A 24,204-nucleotide genomic window follows, 5' to 3' on the forward strand; every position below is an offset into this window, starting at 1 on the left:
ATATCGGAAGTGTGCGCAAGTACTTCCGAGCTAAAGATACGCCGGAGCACGTGGCTTAGAAGATCAAGAACTGGTGAAAATACACCTGGTGCGTTCGCATGAATTCGTTGCCGTTCCTCACGTGCGTCCCTCCTCCACCCCTCCCGGACCTTACACATGTAACCGGCGAACGTTTTGCGTCTGGATCCCGCGCGGGGCGCCGTGTCGAGCTTGTTGGTTATGCTAATGGTATTCGCACGCATGTGGGCCGTAACACCGTGGAAACTCATGCACGGGTACAATGCCGTCCCGATTTGTTACTACAAAAGTCACGAGGCGTGACGTAACGGCGCATTAAGCGCGCCGATGTCTCAATAAGTTACGCGATCTCAATTAGCGGCCGAAATGCAACTCGATAATTATGTTTAATTACTCCATTGTTACTCGATAGTTCTCTTTAAAGAAACAATTTGCATAGAAAATAATTTTTTTTATCTTCTTTTAATCGAATTTCTTTTTTTTTTTTTTATATAATATCGCTAAGTGCCTCGACATGCGACTGTCGTTAATAATTCAGCAATTAGAAATATTAAAATATCTCTATTTAATAAGTCGAGCTGTTTGAAAATTTTGTGGATTATTTTTAATTATGTCCCCGCAAAGTTGGACGCGAAATTATTAAATAGCTGCTTTTTACATCAAGCTTTCTGTGGAGTGTCCGAAATCCCCCGCAGTAATTTATTATTAATCGAGTTAATTTGATACGGTAATGATCGAAAATGCTTAGACGATAGTACTCCGTAAGAGAATCAACGCAATAAGTGGGCCGTAGGGAGTCGTAAGAATACTACCAGGTCCTTTCTTTGATATATACGACAACCGTTTCGAGGAGTTGAGGGTGTTTCTGCTTACCGTGCTCATAATATATAACGATAAACTACTTTTTCCTGGATTTCCTGCCAATTTGCGGCCGAGGTAATTTCCATAATCGTCAAAAACCTTCCGTTTCTTTTCTCTATTCGCCACAACGTCGCGTTAACGTATCAAAATCATGTCCTACTTTATTAATAATTAATTTCTTTTTTTTTTAAATATAATTTTTTCCCAGTTATTTATAGTATTGATTATTATCGGTAGAATCGACGATAAAGTTCTATAAAATTGAAGCCTCTAAAAAACACGCCAGCGTGTGGCAGAAGAAGATGCGTGCACGCATTAACGATCGGCCCTCGATCGGGGGGCAATTATTTTCCAGCTCCTCCGAAATACCGGAACGTATCGATCGGGTCGATCGACGAGTCAGGAGGCGAGCGTATGGTTGATGCGCGTGCGGTTACGTTAGAGGTCGGCTGTTCGAGGCCCGCTCGGCGGGCAGGATATCATCTACGGTGCCTCTCGTTCTTCTCGTCCCGCGTGCATGAGGGAGCGGCCGCGGAGCGGCATATAATTATCGGTACCGTAATGGCGATCATAAGTCATGGGCGCTTCTCTCCCTCGCCCTGGGTTCTTTCTCTTCCCCGGTTGCGGGTCAGCCTGCGGGCAGAGAACGAATGTGGATGAGAAATGAAGTCGATTGGATAAAGTCATCACTTCGCCGGCTCGGACGCAGGCCAACTCCATTTTCTTTGGGGAAAAAGAAAGGGAAAAAAAAAAAAAAAAAAAAAGAGGGACTTTCCACCCTCTCCCCGTGGAATCTCGAACAAATCTGGGAACGACTCGAGAGATTTCTATTAATAGCCGCGCCGCGGATGGACTGTGAAGGAAACGCGGCGTTCCGTCGCGGTGAAATAATAATTACTTTTAATGCGACAGAGCCCATAGATTCCTTACCCTTAACGCTGCGTCCCGATAAATTATGTTGGAAGCGTTAAAACGAACTTTGGCCGACTCGATATCCCGCGTACTTTTTTTTTTTTTAAGTTTAATTAATTTTTTTACTTTTTATCCCGTACGTGTTTCCGAAAGCGAATTTGCATTAATTAATTTTAATCGATTGGTATTAATACGAACGATAAATTGTTCGGTTTTGCAGACGTTCCGCACATAAGGTCAAAAGTGACGGCCATGTTAGTGGAGTCACATTCTTCGTTCCTCGCTCACCAAAATGTCAGCCTGCGGATGTCAGGCTCGGACAATAGCGGGCCGTTCATTGGCCGTCAATGATAAACCCTCGGCCTGAGTGTGTTGGTGTCCCCGTATTTCTTCATTCACGGGCACACACGCGTTATGATACCTGTCCTGTCAAGCCGGCCCTTCGACCGCCGGCTGACATTCTTGCGCTTTCAAGGGGCTGAGATTTAGTCGATAAACGAAATTCTATCTTCAGGAGTTAATAAGCTTGGGCGAACGAAAATGCGAATATGAGGCGCGTTCAAATAAAAGAAAAAAGAATACATTTTTACAAGTTCAATCTTTCTGTAAAACGTGACGCAGTTGGAGGGCGGGGGGCAATAATTTCGTGTTTCCATAGAGGATCTCCTTGTTACGGTTGCCACGGGGTTCACGTTAACGGGGCGGTCGGGGTGGAAGCGGGCAGAGCTGAAACCGAAGTAGAAGACCGGAAAAGCCGATGTAGAGGGGATGATTTCGAGCCGGCGGGGAAGAATTATGATTTGTCCGCGCGTCGGTGGAGACGAAGGGGGCCAAGCTGCTTTCCCCGACATCCGCGCGCACTTCTATTTTCGTATCCTTCGAACTCTACTCTCACATCCCTTTTCTGTTTGATTTCAAATCGCGCGTGTTAAAGTCAGCGGGTACCAGCGAAGTCCACCGGCAGTAAAAAAAAAAAAAAAAAAAAAAAAAGAAAAAAGAAGACGAACCAGTTTATTAAACGGAGCTTTATTCGCAGCAATACTCTTCAGGTAATTTCAATTCGCGTTGAAACGAGCTCATGTTACTTTCGCTTTCGTGGCAAGGCACACAGTTCCCCGATGTCGTCGCAAGGGAGGGAGGCAGCGGGAAAGAGCGTTCGAAGAGGGATGGAGGAGCGAGTAGTCGAGGGAAAAAGCCTGCGACACGGAGAGGGAAGGCGGGGGTTTCGTTGCGACGGGTGGAGTTGCTTTCAAAGGGGCTCTCGGGGTGGGGTGCGCTGACAGCTCGACGCTCTCGTCCGTTCCACGGCTCGACGGGAGGATACGCTTCTCTGCACACATTCACGCACACGAGCGCGCGCACGCTCGCGGAATTGGTTAACGCGTGGTGGATAGTCCCGGCGTCCCGTCGCCGTTCTGTCCCTCTCTCTCGCGCCGTCTTTCTCTCTGTCGGCTCCTCCATTCTCATCTCCCCTTCCCCCGGCGTTCACGCGTGCACGTGAACACGCACACGCATAGTTCACGTTTGCTGTTCGCCTCTCCGCGTTAGTCACGTTGCGTAGTCTTTCGTTTCTGTCTGCGCTTCTGCGGAGCCGAAGGCCCTGACACACGCCGACTCGCGCGGGCCCCATATACGCCGAGCATTCGAGACGCGCGTCTCGCCGTCATCTGTCGCGGCGCGCGAGAGTGTCGGTTCTACGCGGCGAACGTTCACCGGGAATCGCGAAACGGACAAGTACAGCTGGACACAGCAGTGGCTTCGCTTCTGTCGTGCGCGCGTGAACGACATACCGCCTCTGCCTTCCCGGGTTTCACGAACGAGTTTCGCGAAGGAACTAGAGAACGCGCCAAATTCGAATTGAACCGCGCGAAGTGCAAACGTGTTTCACCAGTGAAGTCGAACTCAGTGAAATTGTGCATTAGAGCTATATCTGATAGTATCAAAAGGGTCCTCGAGGCTGATCAACTGCGAGGAATTTTACATCTCCGACGATAAAACTCTCTAATTATGTGCACTGTACGAAGGAGTGAAGAAACGTTGACCATTTCTCAGAGAAACTTTACGTAAGGACGTTTCTTCTTAGCAGATTGCGTGTGTCGGAAATATTATCGGGTCGCAAGATCGAACGCACTCGGCATCCGCGCGAAGGCAATCGGCGTGTTATTAGAAATCCATACGCTTTCTAGATTTCGGTTTAAGAGCACGCGGCCAGTTGCATCAGCTTTATTATCGTCCTCACGCGGCTGCATCGCGATGTGAATCACTCGGACGCGGAATTCGTTCGGCGACTCTTCGGTCGCGCCGTCGACACGAAAAAGCGTGACGAAAGCCGCCGACAAATTGACACCTGTGTATACGTAATTGGCACCGTTTGCACAGTCTGCCGACAGCCGGCTGTTGGATATTTTTTTTTCTCTTTTTTCGCGGCCGACAACAGCGCGATAAGGACGCGACGATCGCGTCCAGTGCGCGTAATTGCCCGCGAGCTCGTTACTCATCAGTAATGTTAATTAGCTGATAACCGGCGCGGGAAGAGGCCGGCCGCGCGCGAAGAAGTACGCGCCCGATGGCGATGGTGTGTGTGAGTCGCGCGAATCGGCGATCCTAGCCCCCGCGGGGAGTCGGCGCGAGGACGTGGATCATATGGAGAAAGGTACGTTCGCCTTCGTGCGTCGCGGCGGGCTGTTGAACGCCACAAAAGTCCACTTGGCCGAGATCACTTGACCGTTTAATAAGCCGCGCCTGGTCGCGCCTCCGATCATTCTTCGACAATTGACGGATGGACCGTTGCGAGCGGTTGATCGATCAGTCAACGCGGGTGCTCAATAGGCCACTTCTGGCAGCACTCCGCCGCGCGATTATTCATCCACCGAGTTCGCCGAAGAAGCCATCACGCCGCTGGCCGCCCCGCGGTTACGCTAAGCAGACATTAACTTCCGACATTTGGAATGTGAAAATAAATGCGTGTCCTCGCTAAACGCGATGCCCCGCGCATTATCACGGATTAAGATCTTAAACTCCGGATACCTCGGATCCGGAAACCAATTTTCTCGCCGGTACCGGGAGGGCGCGCAGGTAGGACTCGGTAGGAAGAGCACGACAGGTCACTCGGTTACCTGAAGAGATAAGAGAGTCATCTCGTATAATGGCTGACCTGGTCCGGCTTTCCGGTTCTTCGTTTCGTCACGCGCGCGATCCTCTCGTCGTTCTATCGGGAATACGTTGAAAATCGAGCGATAAAAAATGTGAGGCTAGATGGTCCCGGTATTATTATGGTAATAATATAAAATAAATGAACGAAATAAGCTTTAATAAAAAAGAAAAAGATTTATATAGCTAAACGATTATTATTCGAACATATGTATAATTACATGTAATATGCTGTACGAGATATTTCGATATGGTATCCTTGGAATATTTAATGAGCCCCTAGCCCTTCAATTTTACGAGGGTCACCGGCAAATGATTAATCTTATCGCAGATAATCTTCCTTTATATGAAAGGTTCGTGTACGATTGCAGATAACGAGATAACAGAACTTCTTTTTTGTACCCGAGCTCTCTTGATCTTCTATTTTGTGATGTGCAAATTATTTTTTTAATTTACTTTGTTATAATATTATTCTTTTTTTTTTTACCCCGCACAATTATTTTCTTTTTTTTTATTTTCTTATTAGAGACTTTTATTTAAATATGTGTCAAATGTTAATTTATGCATTTTCTATTTCCATCCACATTTTGAAAATATGTCGGGGCACGCTATTTCCTTTTCTGAATTAAGTTCCATATATTTGTCCTGTCTACCCTTCCAGATAGCGAGTATAAAATCCTGCAGTATAGAGGGATGATTCGCGACACCGCGCGACGCGACGGGAACGAAAGACGCTTCGCTGCGTTTCTGATTTACTGGCCGCGCAGGTATGAGGTTAGCGACACGCAGCGTAAAAGGGAAGCCTGGTACAAGCGTGAAGAAGAGCAGAAAGCAAAAGGGGTAATCCTATACGGACGGGCGCGCTGGTATCATACGGTTTAAAACGGTCGCGCCGTCTCGCTCTTGCTTGCAATCGTTCGTCGTATATTTTACAATTTCAATTTGCGACAGTGTCATCTTTAATCCAAATATTCTGGTTTTCTGCAAAACTTAATTTCCAAAACTTAATTTTTCAAAACTAATTGTCTTGAGAAGCTCAACATTGTTCTGAGATATAATTTATGTATTTTATAATATTTGACGAATTTTTTAAATAATTTTTTTTTTAACTTTATCTTTTTTCTGATATTTTTTTTTTTTTTTTGCAACATCGCACATTAATAACCTGAATTAACTGTGCTCGCGACGAAAGGGGAGGCAAGGGGCGACACGCAGATCATTGAATTACCTCGGGAGCAAAGTGATAGACGTTACGCGATACGAATGATGTTTCTAATGACGCCGTGCGGTATTTTCGAACGTGATAAATCACAGCGGCGGCTCGTAAACCATAAGGGAGTCGATATGTGTATCAATGTGGGCCGTGGCGCGATGATGAAGGGGGTACGGAAGCGGGAGGAGCCCGTGCCCGTGCTAACGTTATACCGCGGTATGAATGGAACGCTTTTGCGGAGGCTGCCTTGTAGAAGGTGGTTAGCGAAGATATTTATTACCCTTTGAACGGTTATCGGCACGCTGTGCGGCATTCCATTGTGAAAAATTGTCAGCGCTTTCACGGACGCGAGCCATATTCTTTTCGCTTCCCGTTTCTTTTTAGAGCCTCGGGGCGAGGATGATATTCTATGCGGTCGCGTCAGATATGCGGTGAATTTTTTAACGCGCGCAGTATTTCCGAAAAAGAGGAAAAAAAAAAGTTATTTACGATATTTAAAGACATTTCTGATACGTTTTGATGTAAATGTATTCAAGCGAATACAATTAACATTTTAATAGAATTATATAATGATCTTAAAAGAATTTTTATTCTTGTCAGCGGATGATTAATTGATTTATAAATTATTTGTTGCCCCGTTTAATTGCGGAATCGGTCGCGTACGTTTGAATTATCGTTCACTTTCAATTGCCGTGCGAGAATCAAATTGCACCCAGCATCGCGTATATTGACCTTCGTCGCTCAGGGAGTGGCGATTATCTCCCACGGTCTTCCGATTTAATTAAGCACGAGCTTTAGCTTCGCCCTCAACTTTCGATATTAGGCCTGCGGCGTATCTACCGAATCGGTTCAGTGGACCTCTCGCCCACACACTCGCGTGTACACGTACAGCGTGGCATATATCGCGTGTGCATCTTCGCGACCCCGGGAGTAAATCGGTACGGGCGATCTCGGCCCCGAACTCCGGGGACTTCGGTGGGGTGGGCCACCCTTTGTTCACGGCGTCGGATCTACCGGGCTTTCAGGCACCCCGCCATCCGGCGATCCTCCGTCGCTGAGCGTCGCGACGCTCCCTCCACCCGTCGCTCTATTCTGCCCACTCTCCGCGCGCCAGCCCCTACCCTTCTTGCCGTTCGCTCGAGGGTGTCTGCCACGGCCTTTGTGCTCTTGTCAACTTGTCAAACTACCCCTACCGCGGGGGCCCCCGTCCCCGATAGCATCCAATACCATGTCCGTACCCGCCGACCCCTCCGCGCCTCCGGCCAAATCCTCCATCTCACCCTCTTAGGACGGGCACCCCACCCGATGTCTTCCTTTTTCTTTTTCTCTCTCTGTCTCTCTCTCTCGCTCTGTTACCCCGCTTGTTTTTCTTTCGTCCACCGTTTGATTTTTGCGTTCGAGACATCGACCGTGCGAGGTAAGAGCAGCTGCAATTTCCGCCTTTCAAGGCGTTCTCCACCGCAGTTACTACCAACAATCGCACCGCGTTTTTACCCAGTCCGCGAGGCGCCCATTCATATTATAGTACAAACGGTGAATGCCGTATACAAATCCTCTCTTTAAAACGAGCGGGACGGTATATCTTTAGCGACGATCGTTGATATTTGTACAAACCATTTAAAGACGGTAGTGCGCGAATAATATTACAATTTCATGAACCGCGCGGAAAGAGTTCTCGGGTTCATTACTAACATGTAAACATGGTAGTTCTAATCTTTCACGTATGATAATTGCGAGCGCTTGCTAATAGCCGGGGCATTATCATCAGTAATTATACGCTTATAAAGATCTGCGGCGCAATTCCAAAACAGCCTGATTATGCTTTCTACGCGGATGCGTCGTATCCGCGCGCGATCAAGATACACGATAAGAGCTGGCTTCTCATTTCTTAATTGTATAACATTTATGCACTTCTATTTTTACTTTATTACAAGAAATGTGCAGAAGGACGGAGGCGGACGCGCGCGAAAGCCCAATCATTTTGCTTGCAATGTTCGTCGTTATCACTACATCGTATCTGTGCGATACCGAGATAACCGCGGCATTAAAAACTTATTACACAAATGCGATCTGTAACGGTTTGGCAATTGCATTTTTTTTCCTTGTTTGTCGCGTTTCTTTTCTGTGCTTGTACGAGAAATCACTTCGTCATTTTGTTAGTTTCGAAAAATTCACAGGTCCCGAATTCTTTTTGCGCAAAGTTTCGTTTAAATCGACGGACTTCAGCCCCAAATAATTCGCAGAATTAAATGAAAACCGGCCGGTTTTTTTCTCCCGTCTCGGGGTCCATTAATTCTGATCCGTTGTCGCGCCCGACGATTTTAATTCGAAAGTACGCCGCGTATTTTCTCGGCCCGCGGTCGTAATATAAATTACCCCGAGATAATTTCAAAGTTGCGCGCCGACAGCGTCGGGCGCCGTGGTCCGGCGATGCCAAAATTTTTCCGTAGACACGGTCAGCTCCCGCGCCGCTGTTTATTTTGACATTCTGACGCCGCGGCAGTATACGTGTCACATTATTTATTTCCACGTTCGTCACCTCCTGCTCGCAGTATCCTCCGCGCCGTCACCTTAATCCCCAACGTTTCCTTTAATTCTTCAATAAAATTATAAATTGCCCCGAGAAAATAGTTCTTTGCGCTAAAGTAGTAACTGTACAGTTGCCCTTTTAAAATTTACAACGCTCGCTTCGCCTTGACTGTCGTTTGCTGCCAAGTAAGGTTCTTTACTCTAGTAAAGTCTTCCACGTGAGGATCGTAATCCCTCGATAATTGCCGGTCTCTCGACAATGGGTGTTTTACTTTAAACGACGCTCTAATAGTTTCCGGTGTGAATGGGACGGCACGAGGCGTTGCCGAAATTTCTGACGCGCCGTGTACCAGTTGTCTGTGTTGAGTGCCGGAGGAGACATACGGTGAACAAAACTTCAGCCCGGGATGTATTCGCGCGGCGTCTTGGCCGCGCGGGTGTGTTGGTTGATTTATAGGGTGACGTCAAAACTTTGTACTCTCCGCCGTGTCTCAGCGGCCTTATAGATACCCCCCTCGCGACGAAATAAAGGCTTGGCTTTCGTAATTTCGCAGTTGCCATTGTGCATAAAGACGCGACTGGTTTTACACGCGCGTGTGCGTACCTTTGTTTCATCTCGGAATTAATTTCTGCCGAAGGCGTGATTAGCAATTTTGAAAATTATATATGTATATATAAACTTTTCCGCGGCCGCGTGCTCGCGACGAAATTCCGCGTCGCGTTATCTTCTGATATAATATAATACGTAAACTTTAAAACCAGATTACAACAAAGGGTCCCTTGACGTTGTGCAGTCACGTGCGGCTCACGTCTCATCGGCCACCCACACATGCGTAAATTATGAATTATCCGCGCGTCTACTTTTCCCGTGTTGTCCCTCCGGAAAGTAACTAGTTTGCATCATGAATCTTGATTATCTAATTTAAATCAACAAAAAGTATAACGCCGCGATAAGTAAAAATAACCTTCATATATCGCGAAATAAGGAAATTGTAAACCGCGGCGGTATAACAAAACATTTTACAACGTGTTAAAAATTAAGCGCGACTTATTCTTATGTCTTCTAATTTTTATTATTGCAACTATTTTTAATTTCTTCTTTAATTTCTTTTTAACTATTAATTTTTAGTTAACATTAGGTCGGAATCTTTTTTCTTCAAGTGAGAAGGTAAGATTGCGCGTAACGCTTCACTTGGAAATTTAATTTAATCCCGTCATATGGACACACGATTATATCCACGGCTACATTTCGCCCCGGCGGAACTTTTACGGAGCTCTTTTTAAAGAACTTTTACCACCTCGCGATAGCATCTGGCCGCGAGATAATTCGGCCTGCGTTAGACCTACCGTTAATTAAGTGAAATCTGGAGTGATTAACCCCCCGACTTCTCTCCGACTCGGCGCACACCTTGAATCCCGGAACGCTCGCAGACTCCAGAATGACACCTCCTTACGCGCGGCGATGTATCAGTAACAATCTGCTCCCATTCGGAGAGACTCGTAGAACCGTTAACGATCTCATTTCCCGTTTTTACCGCGAGCCACTTGCGTGTTGTCGCAAAATAATTCGACAAAATAATTTTTTTGCCGGGTAGACGTTTTTTTGTTCTTAATTTTATTTTTTACGTTATTTTTTATTTTAATTTAATTTTTTTTTTTTTTTTGTGAGACACGTATAACTGCGACATAAACGATACACAAGTCTTTGCCACCTTGAGCGCATTTTTGTTACGCAACGACTGACCCGAGTTTTCCAAATCTCGACCCCAAAAAGAGAAAGCTGGACCTTCTGAATTCCAGCGCGAGGACAAAAAAAACAACCGTTTTTATATATTTCACAAAATGCGAAAGTTGTGAATATGCATAACAGGACTTTGCCTCGACATTTACGACACCTATCGACAAAAAGAGATTTAGGTGAATCGGAACCCTCGGACGTCGGTTGAGAGAACCGTAGAGGACGTCAAGTATCCCGCGGGGAAAGAACTGCGCAAAATTGCGAGACTCCATTCTAACAGTATTCCAACGCTTAACAGTGTTTCAATTTGTTGCTCTTTTTTACACTTTATCGTGCCACTAAATAACAGACAAAGGTGCAACGAACAAGCAAGTATTTCGTTTATTAAATAATTATTTAATACGGGTAATAATTTAGTAACAAATATATGTTTGACGCGTTAAAAAGGAATTCATATACTGAGCATTAAGGTCGAATATTAGTGGTACCAGTAATTTTTAGTTTCTGTAATCGTCTTAAAGAACTAAAAGCATCTTAAATAAAAGACAGTTTCTCTTTAACGCAGAAGAAGTAAGAAAAAACAGGCGTTGTGTAATGTTGAGTATTTATAAAAAAAATTTGTCCAACATTCGTAGAATAATTTTTGCTTCGCACGGAGTTTACAAACGTTCGCTGTTAATCAATGGACACGATTTCGATCTTCTCAGATTGCGGAATACACCGCTAATTGCTTTTAATAGGTTAATAAATTCCGTGTAATTAAAACAGCGCTATACGTTAAACACGGGAGCCGAGTTATCGAGGCTCGTTTATCACGCCGCCTCCCGCATTCTTAAATCACCCGCTTTTGCAGTTCGTCTTCGCGTGCACACGTGTAACTTCGCAATATAGATACGCAATCATTAATGCAACACCACGTGAACGACACCTCGGGTCATATTCGTGCATGTGGGAATTAAAATAAAATAAAAAAAAAAATAAAAAAAAAAAATTAAAATATATTGCCGCGAAATGTCACGCGTGCATCATCACGTGTTTACACCGAATAGTACGCGATTAATGTAAATGAAGTTACTTTAAATATATACATGTGTATATTTTTGCCAAGCGATTTACACCCACAGTCTACACAGACCGGAAGTGCCGGCCGGAATTACCTGGTGCTCATGGGCGACGGTTTTAACGCGCGTGCCACACCGCCGTTTAACCCTTTAACCTGGAATGGTCTTTTGTTACGCGTACGTGATCGCACGTATCCGCTTGTATCGGTATTACGTTGATGCAGGTACACGATTTCTCCGCTCGAATCGACGACTGTCTTTTTACACGAAAATTGAATAGATAAATTATCAAGCGTACGAACGTATGTTTCTTGCATGTGTGGAAGTGCTCGGTTAATTATTATAACTGTTATTATTAAAACTGATAGCTGTTTAAATGACTACGGATTTAAAGAATCTCTTTATTAAATTGGAAAATTTCGACAGCTTTTTTTTTATTAATTTGCATTTTTTTTTTTTTAGATTTTTAACGCGCGTTTAAAATTGCATTACGCATTTGTATAAATTAATCAAATCGTTCTTAATTACGTAAATTATTGAAATACATTATCACAATTTTATATCTAAAAAAAAAAAAAAGAAAAAAAGAATTTAAGTCTTCGAAGTTTCTGCTGAACAACGCCATCGTTGCAATTGTTCGCCGACCTAGAGCTTCACGCCGATAACATTTAAATTCATTCATTCACGTACACAGATAGTCGTTACGCAATATTAAACGGCAGTTATGGGGTCGGGTTCTTATCAGAGCCTCGTAATTCGAAGCGGCTCGCGTAACACCCGCGCGCAGCTGGAATTCGCGTCGACCAAATGCATTGTCACCATCCTCGCTCTCGCGTCCAGCTGACGTTATCGGTGTTACGGATGGATCGCGCGCGCGCTTGCCGGTGGAGGCAGAGAACGGCATGAACGATCGGCCGGCCGGCTTTTCAGTGGCCTTGCAAACTGGTTCCCTGCAGCCCGACTCGATTATGCTAATCGCACATGCATGTTAGCATTCGACTGATCCGCTCGCGTCTCCACACACACATACGCACGTACAACTCGGCGCGCGTGGCTCGCGCTGTTTATCGCCGTCCTTACGCACACACAACCCAGACGCACGTACACGCATCGCGTACGGCCTACGCTGAGAATCAGGATACCGATGTCGCCCATACGTGTGTGCCGGGATCCTTGATCGCGAATACCTTTTAATACCGCTTCGACCTCCCGCCAACCGGGCATCCTTTAATGCGCGTAACGGTATCTCCGAGGTGTTCTGCCGTGATCGCGTTTCTCGCTAAATCTGGCGTGGCCGTTTGTCGGCATACTTCCATCGCGACTTTGCACGTTTATACTGTTCGGGAACATTGATTCGTAATTTTTGCGTTCGATTTTTGTGGAAGGCGAAAGGTATGTAGTAGAAAAAAAAAAAAAAGTAGAGAAACGGCGTATTAGATAATTTGTGAAATTGTATCAAACATATAAAGCGCGAGATTAGTGGACGAGAATGAAATCCGCGGGTCCTCCATTTGTAGCTGATGCAATTAATTGCGTGTTAATATAGCATTTTAGAACAATACGAAACGAAACGCTAACTGGTCTAATTAAATCGTTCTTTTATTATTGTCGCCCGTGTAATTCTCGGCATTATTAAAAATCGTGATATATGTATAATAACGTTAAAATGTAAATTCATTGTACAATGGCCGCTCGCCCAGACAGGTTTAATGTCCGAGAACTTCCGCCGACGCGAATAAATCACATGACAGCAATATCGAATGCATATAATAAATTCGATTATGGTATAATATAGAGTTTAAAAAAAAAAAAAAAGAAAAAAAGTATTGTCATCCCGTTTCTGCGGGACGGATCATTTTATGCAACAAAATACCGCAGGATCGTAAATACCCTCGTGAATGCATCGGTTTTTATAATTACGAGAAGCATCTTCTTTCTTTACGAGGCTGGTTTTCTTTTACCCCGGCTTCTCCCAAATTACATGCTATATACAATAATGATAGCTATTACCGCGCCCGCTTCGCGCCGATTTTGTGTAACGTGCAGGCCGTATTACAGAAGTAATCAATCACCGCATTAGCATATTTATTCACAGGGCAAAAAAGATAATCGCGATATTAGCTAAAATGTACGTTGGATGCTTTATGACTGCAACTATTGTTAATTATACGTTGCCTGATCGCTGCTATATTACACTCTATTACGCTCTAAATTCGCACTTGCGTATTTTATATCTTGTTAAATGTATACTGAGTATTGTTTAATTTTCGCAATTACGAGATATTGCCGCTTAGGTGTTTAATAAGAATATTCGAAAAAAAAGAAAAGAGGAAAAAAAAAAGAAAAAAAAGCGTGAGAACCGCCGTCATCTTCTACATGCTAAGTGTTACACGGCACAAGGTCGAACGGCCGTAACTTTTTAATGTAATCCCGCCGCTGCGCGCGGCATCAGAAATACGTTTGGTTTACACCGCGTTTGGTTTACGACTGTTTTACGAGGTGTGGACGACCGACACGAGCCACGAGTTCCATAACTGTCAAAACCAAGTGCCATTTACGGCTCAATCTTTAGGGACACGGCTGCCAGCAACGACGTCGTTTATTTTATCCGGCCGTTTTATCTGCGCCAGCCGACGATACACACATAAGCAGATCGCTCTCGGCATCTTTTTGCTATCTTCCTTACATTGCGTTCGCGACGAAAACAGCAATAGGAATTGTGTGTTGCTTTATCATTGTTTCTTTTTTTTTTTTTTAAATTTTTTTATTTTTTTATTTCACGGCATGATAATTATTATCTTTATTTTAGCGCTTGTTTTTCTTATCTTTTAAAATGGAAAAAGTAGGAATATAATGAGGACAACTCGCTTCTTCCGGGTTAGGCCGACTGACGAAACACAATTGGCGCTTCAACCGTCTTCTTTCAATTACATCAAGATAACAGATAACAGATTGGGGGACAAAGGAACTTCTATCCAGAGGCCATTTTGCTAACTAGAGGCCATCGTAGTTATATGACGTCACTTCCATATCCAACCATGGCGTCACATGACGCTCCACCCTGTTTTCAATCACCTTGGCCCCGAACCCACCCAGCTGTCAGACATGCTCCACCCCGTTTTTTCCTCTTCTTCCGTGCTATCGCTATCGCCATCTGCCGACAATATTATGCACTCCTTAGACCCTTAAATAATCAGCTGGTTTATCATCTTTCCGGTCGATGTCACCACTAAATGAGGCCGAAAATGCTTATTAGGTTTCGAAACAGTTAACATGTACTTCGCCAAATGGAAGGACCAGCCGCTCGGTAACTCACCTCACATTATCTTTTTTTCTCCCGGCTGTATTTTAAATTCAATACAATTGAGCGAGACATTAAAATCCATGATTCACGTACCGGCTTGAACGATAACTGATTTCCGCGTCGTTATTAAATTAGACAGGTGCGAGAGAGGGAAAAAATAGGGCGAGAGAGCGGCGAAAAATTGTGCCGTCCGCGTTACTAGAATTCAGATACTTGCGCTTCAGAGAAGGATACATAAAGGGGAATTTACGGGGCGGGAATTGAGTTCAAATCCTGCGAGAGGTTGAATTTATACGCGAGGGACGAGGGGGACAAGAGCGACGGCGGAGATGGGGAACCGGAGGGGGTGGTGGCGAGCGCGTGGAATCGCTATCGGCGGCCATTCATCAATCCGTGGAATCAATACGCTGGAATTAATGAAAGCGCCGCGCGAACAGCAAGCTAGCGGCCGGAATGTTAATCGCGATCGTCCCGCGTCCGACCCGTTCTCGTGTACAGCAAACTCCCAAGGGCCGCGCCTCTCACCCTCGCTCGCACCCTTTACCCTGCTTCGCCGCTCGTTGCACATTCGAACGCGTTCCTCCGTGTTTAGTGCCACCCGTACTCGTGCCACCCACAACAATACAATGAATGTACGCTCACATGTACACTTTCATTTATTTCTTCACGGAGGCGCCGAATTTTTGCCGCTTCAAAGCCAAACGTATTTATTAATTTAAAATTTAAATGCCTGTGCTTTTCAATTAACCATTTATCAATACTTTAAACCTTATCTTACTCTAAATTCGAAACATTAACGGAGTTACTCGTGTGAGAAAAATAGAATGTAATGAATATTTAAAACTGTTTTCAATTCAACTGGGAACGTTAAGTAGTTGTCTGCTTTTATTTATGTAACATTGAAATTGAAACAATGAAGAAAGTGAAGAATTTAAATCGAAAGTTGCAAGGCTTACAGAACATTTTATTTAGTAGAATTGTACATTTAAATGTCACATGTGGTCGGTACAGAAGGTTTCGATCTTGATTCTCCAGATCAACATGTTCTCACAAAAGGCAAAGTCTCTTTGTATTTCAGTCGATAAAAAAGCAATGGTTTATTGCTTTGTGTATGTGTTATGAATGATTAATTTAACACTCTTAAATTATTTTAATTTTATGTCGGATATATTGAATATGTTAAAAAAATTTTTTTTTTAATTTTATTTTAACTTTTGCACAATATATTCTATTAAATAACGTTCGTTCGAGTAAAAATATTTGCTAAACGGAAAGTAAAGTAGATTAATTAACGTTGATTGTCAATTTTTATTCGTTATTTTTTTTCATACATTTTTTGTGATCCAATTAACACGCATATTATGTTGGACACGAGTAATTTGTGTTGGACTTGTATTAATTCTACGCGACATGCGCATCGAGACCTTTACAAAGCTTCCGAAAAAGAGATTGATGCGAGAAAGAATGGTTTTGGTGGGAAGTAGCCATGCTGCCTAATGGATGGAAATTTTTCCAAATTTAACGATCGCTTAGCCCGCCCACACAGAACGCTGCAATAAGTTTGGCGTCTGTGCGATGGCCGTCACCGTGACGAGCACATGTGTAACTCGCTTTCTGTCATTCACAGGCTAAGCTTTGCTCAGTTCCTTCAGTTCGCTTGACAAGGATCATGCAAAGCTTTAGCTACGTCTGCGATATTACATGTCGAACTATCGTAATATTTTCGAGCAGTGGTATTTGAAAGTTTCTTTATTTATGGCGATTTTAAATTATCATCCATGCTTTTATGGTATTTAATAATTTATTAAATTAATTTAATAATTTTTTTCTTAATAGTATCGTTGGTTTAGTGATAGAATTTTGTTACGTTATTATACGAGTTATTTAATTATTTATTAAAGTCGCTTCGCGTTACGATATATGTGAATCAGATGTAATTAATGTAATTCGTAATGTTGTATGTGTAATATGATATAACACGTAATTTTTCTTTGTGTTACAGGTGCGGCGTAATTTTGATTATAGGGTGGACAGGGGAACGAAGCGGGTCTGGAGTGGCTTGGCGCTTTGAACGAAGGTGTCACACCGGGGAAGACGAAGGACTTTGATTACTATCTTCCGCTACCACCTTGTGTATACGTGGTACACTCATCCCTTTCTCCACTTGCTCTAATTAAAAAAAAAGAAGAAAAAAGGTTCTGCAGTGCTCCAGTTTATGATTTTATTCACTTTCGGTAGTGAGCTCAGTGTGATAAAAAGTCAAATGATGTACATGTGATTAAAAATGATGGTAATTTCATATATATATGTATATGTGTGTGTGCTTGTGCCGCTCAAGAGTGCGTGAGATGACGAGGATCGAGTGAGAAAAGAAAAAAAAAAAAAAGAAAAAAGATTCGCGAAGAAATGCAATTCCGAAGTGATAAATTTGTATCTATATAAAGACGTGCTAGTGTGTCCGCACAGGAAGAGTACAAAACAAAATAAATTTATGAAGGTAAAAGGATAGGGGAGAGAAGTCGTAGATCAAGCTTGAAAATAACCAAAGGCAGTCAACGTAGAGAAGTGACATAAGCAGGTGGGACAGGTGGGACAGTAGCATGAGTTCGTACTTCGCGAATTCGTACATCCCGGACCTGCGAAATGGCGGGGTGGAACACCCGCATCAGCATCAGCAGCACTACGGTGCAGCCGTACAGGTACCTCAGCAGACGCAATCGGTCCAGCAGCAATCTCAGCAAGCCGGCGACCCCTGCGACCCGAGTCTGTTACGTCAAGGAGTATCCGCCCATCATTATGGAACCACGGGAGGCCAGCAAGATATGCCTTATCCGAGGTTTCCTCCGTACAACCGGATCGACATGCGGAACGCAGCCTACTACCAACACCAGCAGGAACACGGAAGTATGGACGGCATGGCCGGTTACAGATCCACGTCCCCGAACACCGGTATGGCTCACATGGGGCACACACCTACTCCTAACGGACATCCGTCCACCCCCATCGTCTATGCCAGTTGCAAACTTCAGGCGGCTGCTGTCGATCATCAAGGCAGCGTTCTCGACGGACCGGATAGTCCGCCACTCGTCGAGTCGCAGATGCACCATCAAATGCACAGCCAGCATCCGCACATGCAGACGCAGCAGTCGCAGCACCCGCAGCAACAATCGCAACATCAGCATCTGCAGGCGCAGCAGCAACATATGATATACCAGCAGCAGCAGCAATCTCAAACCTCGTCGCAGCAGGGACAAGGTACAATGCACCCGCAACAACAGCAGCAAGCTCAACAGCACCAAGGCGTCGTCGCGTCGTCGCTCAGTCAACAGCAGCAAGGCGCGCCTCAAGGAGCGGCATCTGCGAATTTACCGAGCCCACTGTACCCTTGGATGAGGAGCCAGTTCGGTAAGTCAAACGTTTACAATAAATTTTTATAATTACAGCAAAATAAAATTTTAGCTCTAACATAAGATATTAAATTTAATTAAAAAATTGCTTTACACATCGGTAATTTCATAAATTAATTGCATAAAGAAAAATATAAGATCGCTTTAAAAGAAAAATATAAGATCGCTTTAAAAAAAAAATATAAGATTGCTTTAAAAGAAAAATATAAGATCGCTTAAAAAAAAAGAAAAATATAAGATCGCTAAAAAAAAAAAAAAAAAATATAAGATCGCTTTAAAAGAAAAGTATAAGATTGCTTTAAAAGAAAAATACAATATTTTACTCGAAGCGTGACCAACATTCTTGTAGAAAGCTAAATTTCTAGTAAATAGTTTCTCAGACCGCCGTAGGTAGCCAACTTTTGTATTTATGCGATGGAGCACAAAACTAAACCAAATCCGTATGGCATCTGACTCAGGATTGGCACAATGTCTCTAGATATAACGCGACCGGTTATTTATTGCGTTGACCTGCTAGTCCGCCTGTAGTTTCTCCGCTCATTTATCAGGTCACAATAAGCATTATCGTTTGTTCTTATTTTTTCACGTAATTGCGCTTAAAAGTTCGAGTATTCAATTTTATTAATTTTTATCAACTTTTCTTAATATTTAGTTAACGTTTCCTAATATTTAATTAACATCATCTTACTAATTTGTATTTATAATTTTTTTTTGTTTTCTTGCGTAACACGTTTTTAAATTAAATAAAAAAATAAAAAGGTAATACCTGTTTAAAGTTTAGAAATAGTTTTAAAAATAGATATTTATTATATCTATTCGATATGCGTGCAGTTGAGTAATGTCAATCATGTTCGATTTGATAAATCTTTTCGCATTTTTCACGGTATTCAACACTTTTTGGGTGACATACCTATTTGTGGCATTGTACGGTACAGCCGTAAAGGAATAACAATAAGTCTAGACCGTCATTTAAATAGAAGAAGCCCTGGGACTCACGCAACTGAATAATTTATGGAATCCCGCTAGGCGAGCCATTTCACATTTACTTTTTCGTTCTTTTATTGGCTTGTAGTTCGACCTACTCTCGATAAAAGAACGGTATCCCCATATTACCTAATTCGAGGTAGCATCTGCCTGAAACAAAAAAATTTGGCGAACTATTACTTACTTATTTTCACATTCTTCAGCTGCTCGTCATTTTCTTTAAAAGCATTTATCTTCATATTTTTCTTCGAGTATAAATCAACCAATACAGTATAATATAAATATTAAATTTTTTTTTTTTTTACGGAAAAGTATTTATAAAATTGTATACTTACTATATAAAATTTATGAATCTTTAAGTTTTATTTCTATACAATACAATATAATTTTGTAACGTGTTAAAATATTAAATTAAAGTTTAATTAAATCGAAATTATTAGTACTCTACTTTAAAATATCTAAATATTACGATTATTTTCACAATTTTAATATTTTGGTAAAATTATTTGAAGAATAAATATTTAATTCTTTTGGTTACCATACCATCTTTCGGTTAAGTTCAGAAGCAGGTCCCAAGCATCTGCTTCAGGATTGGCCGATAAACACTACGCTTATGACGACGCCAGGGCTTGTAGTTTACTGCCTTTTAAACGAAGAAAATGGCTCGAGTCCCTGAACGTGCTCACAGATGTCGGCACGTTTAAGAATGTTTCGTTTCATTCCTTCATTGACTTTATAAAAACTCAATTTCATGCATTTATTACAAGAATTTTAAATAATATTTTTTTACATAAAAATGTGTAGGAAACTTCTTACGTCACAATACTTTAACAAAAGAAACATGCTTAAAGAAAGAATATTTTTTACTAAGAATTATACAATTAATTATTTTGTGACACTTTAATTTTATTTTACATGTATTTAAAATATATGTCGGGTACAATGTTATATTATTAATTTTAGAGTTTGAAGTTTGCTTTAACTTTATGTTAATTTCCATTTTATGCTTTGCTGAAAGTTTAAAATTTGCCCAAGTTAGATTTTCTTCAAAAATGTGCAAATTAGATATAGAAATTTTATCAGTTAAATGCAATTTAAGAACTTACAAATAATTCTTATATTAAAATGCGCTGCCATATATTAATTCAACCGAAGATTTGAAAACTCGAGAATTTCACCGTAATCCTTTTCGCGTTGGATAATACAACGTGCTTACGATGCAGCACAACATACTGCATTCCGATCCCAAGTGTTGATCCGAGAAAAGGAGACCGACCATCGATGCTTTTAATGCATGAGATAATTGCGACCCTCTGTGCGAAAAGATTTATGACACCTCGACTCTCTTTCTCTCCCTTCTCATATATTCTCAATCGGCAAATAAGCATGGCGTGATACAGTTACAAAGCTTCCGTTATTGCATACGTTCGTACTCGTATATTATATTCCTTATGTAATGTGCATCTTGAGAGGCTTAGAACGCTGCAAATAAATTGTCGCGGTACGGAGACACGTGTTATTGGCAAAAGAAAATAAAGTAATTTAATTGAAAAAGCAGAAATCGACTTTCGATATTGTAAAATATCGAATAAATTTTTTTTTTTTAACGTTAAGTATTATAGAATATTTTATTTGTCGCTGCAAATTTGAGGCCGTGTAATAATAAACTACGCGTAGAAAATTGGGTGAGATGTAAAACTTGAAATAATATTTCGAAGCGTCAAATATAAAATTCGTAATTTTTATTTGGAGAACGAACCGGCGTATGGAGCGAGTCAGAAAAATCAGCATTCCAAATCCGATATGCATTTTATTATAATCCAACTAGCCGCTCAACAGATTGGTGGCCATAATGATGGCGGCTTCGTGAGATATTCGAAAAGCGATGGAGTTCAAAAGGGGCAGGAAAGGAGGAGCTAAAAAAAAAAAGGAGAGGATACGCGCGTGTATGCGTATGCGTCCATATGCGTACATATGGGCGTAGGAGAGAGAAAGAGAGAGATAGAGACGGTAGGGGGAAGCAGGAGAGACAGATGATGATGATGAATGAATCCACAGAAATTCTGGGACCGTTTTCTTTTGGAGCTCCGCCATAGAGGCAATCGCGAACGATATGGAGGTCGCGGTTTAATTTTCCGCTCGATATTTGGCCGAAATTCAACATTCGAAGGATAAAACTGTCTTTATTTTTGCGGCGTGTGATTGCGACTTGCTCCTGTAGAAGAATTCTGTCTAGAAAAATCTGTGCTCTTACGAAATTTTTATTCCTCACAATTTAACTTAAAGTTCTGCGGGACTGCCTTATTGTTTTCGCATCTAGAGTAGCAGGTGCGGGGAAAAAGTAAATTTTAATGCTCCGAACGATATCGTAAAGACGCATATGTCGCAACGAGTCGCTCTCGCTGCTCATTATCTCAACCTTCTACCTCGGGGCTCTTTCAGACTCCATCTTCTTGTCCGCCTGTCTGCTCGTGTACCCGGAAGATAAAAAAAAAAAAAGAGAAGCGAGAGCAAAGGGAGAAAAACCGCCTATCGGACTGTCCTGCCTCTTTCTAAATTTCTTCTACGAATATTAGTGGCCTCGACGCTTTCCTCCTTCTGTCAACTTTCTTGGAATTTAATCTTGATTTAACTATACAGAACGTTGCCTAAATTTTATGTTGAAATTTTAATTTTACTAAGCTCGCGATCGGCAATAATTAATTGTATAAACCATCGCGAGTTATTATTAAATATATATTATTTATATTTTGATATAAATTATTAAATTTTTTTTTTTTTTCGAGGAACTAAGTTAGATGCCATCTGAACAATTTCGCGCGATTAAGATTGCAATCCATCGAAGATGCGAAGGCGTAGCCCAAGGTTGATATCGCAAGCAAATGATAGAATTAATGGTGCCTCTAAGATATCTAATCGAGGAGCCGTTTCAAGGTCCGGCCATACGGTGTTCACGTAAAGCCTTAGCTTAATTGGGCAGCAGAGTGGTGGCCGCACCTTATTAGCGGGTTACAACATCCGGCTAGCTGTTAATCTGAAAAGTCCTGCGTGTATCCTGCGGCGGGCCTGAAAGACTAGTCGGCCGGGGGCGGGGAGGCTGAGATGCGGAGCAACTAGCCTATAATAAGCCGCACGGTTGTGTATGTTCTGTTCTGTTTCGTTCCTTCACGCTGCGCCAGTGAAGGCAGACCCATAAATCTCCCGGGCATACTCCAGGGGACATTTGATCCTTGCGTAACCCAACGCCGTTAATTTATTGCTCCGCGTTTAAAGTCACCTCCGTCCGCGAGAGTCGTGCCACGACGTTGGTTACTCCGGTCCAGCACAAACTTAGGCCATCGGTATGACTTTCTTATTACAGGATTTCTTTCCGTGCCCGCTTGCACGGGGCATATTTAAAATATCAATGAAATCGCGGTAATATCTACGAGAGAAATATGAAATAAATATACATAACGGTCTAAAGTAGAAGCAGACGGTTTTACTTTTACTTTATTCGAGAACGCGGAACCTCTGCTGCTTTATTAATTAATAATTATAATCTCGTTCGATTCGCGTGCCGTTGTTCGTCTAATTTTTATAGGCGGGTAAAGCTAATCGAGATTTTAGTCCTCAATAATCAAACCGATTGGTTTGGAAGCTTTATAGGCTTTAGCTCATAAATAATACAGACTCGTCTCGATGCAGCGTTTAATAATTCATTTCTTTGCTCTGCAACATCTAGTGGCACGAAAGGATTTATGAGCGAAGTGACCTTTCGAAACAAACCTGATTATTACGCCGCATCAGCTCGGGATTATCTTTATTCGGTCGCAGACGTGCCTTAGATAAATATATAAGTTTAACATAAAAATATACGTTGTGCGTATATACTTGGAACTTTGTCGGCGATTTGCTTTCTTATAAACGAGTTTTAGCAGTCAATTTAAATTTATAACATTAAGCTCCGAAGTAGATTGGAATGTTCAAAAACTAATTAAACATGTATTTCTTCGACGCTCTGACGATCTAACGTTAGATCTTAAACATGATCTTCATTAACGGTGCGACAAATGAATATTAATAGGATGTAAATTTCGCAGAACGGTCGACAGCACGCTCGACAGTCAGTAATGAGATTTTGTTCGTGTAATGAACACACGTAATAAACACGATCGCGATGAAAGCGCTGGTGGGAAAAAAAAAAAAAAAGAAAAAGAAAATTTTTTATCGTGCGGACTTACCCCGTTCGCAAGACAACCCGGTGCAATTGCTCTTTTATAACGTTCATTACATTTTTGTGGCACGGCAAATGGCTATTTTCTTAAAACGACGGAGGAAAAGGGAACCAAGGAAGTTGCCCAAATCGTTGAAGCTTATAAGAGCGCGCTAGAGATTGGTATGTTGTTAATTTGAGAGCGTAGCCCAAGGGAGGGAATAAGAGGGCATGTTCCCAACTTTCTCTATCCTCTCCTCGGTCCCTCTCGCTCTCCAGCGCGTGTCTTTTTTTTTTCCTCTTCCTCTCTCCATCTCGTCCTCTTCGTCTGGTCGAACGGCTGAAGAACCTACGCGATCTCTCCGTCTCTCTCCACGGCAGAACCGCCATCCATCTTCATCGGCCGACAGCGCGACGGGCGGCGTTTGCCTCGAATGCTCGCCAAGGAGTTTTCTTCTTCTTCTTCTCCTTCTTTACCTCCCTCTTGCCCTTCCACCACGCTTTCCAGTTCTCATCCCTGCGTCTCCTCCTCCTCCTGCTTCTTCCCTGCCTCATGCCATCCCGGAGCAGCCTCGTTTTGCTCTCTCACACTCGCATGGCGGGTTAACCGAACCAAACCCTTTGAGGTTTATACCTTGTAAAGTTGTGAGACTTCTCACACAGAGTCACCTCGCCCGGTCCTACCCGGGCATCTTCCCGCGTTCTCGCCGTCTCTCTCGCTCCTCTGGCAGCCATAATTAATATTCTTGTTCGCGATTCGTGTACCGCGCACCAGCCGCAGATCATATCGCTGCGATATCTATCATACGCGGAACTGCATTTACGATACCGA

At 42.7% G+C, this 24,204-nt stretch overlaps 1 protein-coding gene across 9 annotated transcripts in view; it reads left to right on the forward strand.

The window, feature by feature from the left end:
* The window catches only part of Antp (homeobox protein H90), a 93,713-nt gene that overhangs the window by 61,504 nt on the left and 8,005 nt on the right, over positions 1–24,204 (forward strand). For 8 of the 9 annotated variants that reach the window (XR_011545857.1, XM_070657895.1, XM_070657892.1 and 5 more), the window contains one exon: positions 16,789–18,191. Coding sequence is in view for 8 of the 9 variants with exons in the window: in XM_070657895.1 (XP_070513996.1) it covers positions 17,387–18,191 (805 nt within the window). In the remaining variant the exon portion in view is untranslated. Of the gene's footprint in view, positions 1–3,665; positions 3,855–16,788; positions 18,192–24,204 lie in introns of those variants that run through there. The other variant, XM_070657896.1, reaches the window with a different exon arrangement.

Source organism: Cardiocondyla obscurior, linkage group LG06 (assembly GCF_019399895.1).
Source record: "Cardiocondyla obscurior isolate alpha-2009 linkage group LG06, Cobs3.1, whole genome shotgun sequence".
In the NCBI taxonomy this organism is placed as follows: Eukaryota; Metazoa; Arthropoda; class Insecta; order Hymenoptera; family Formicidae; genus Cardiocondyla; species Cardiocondyla obscurior.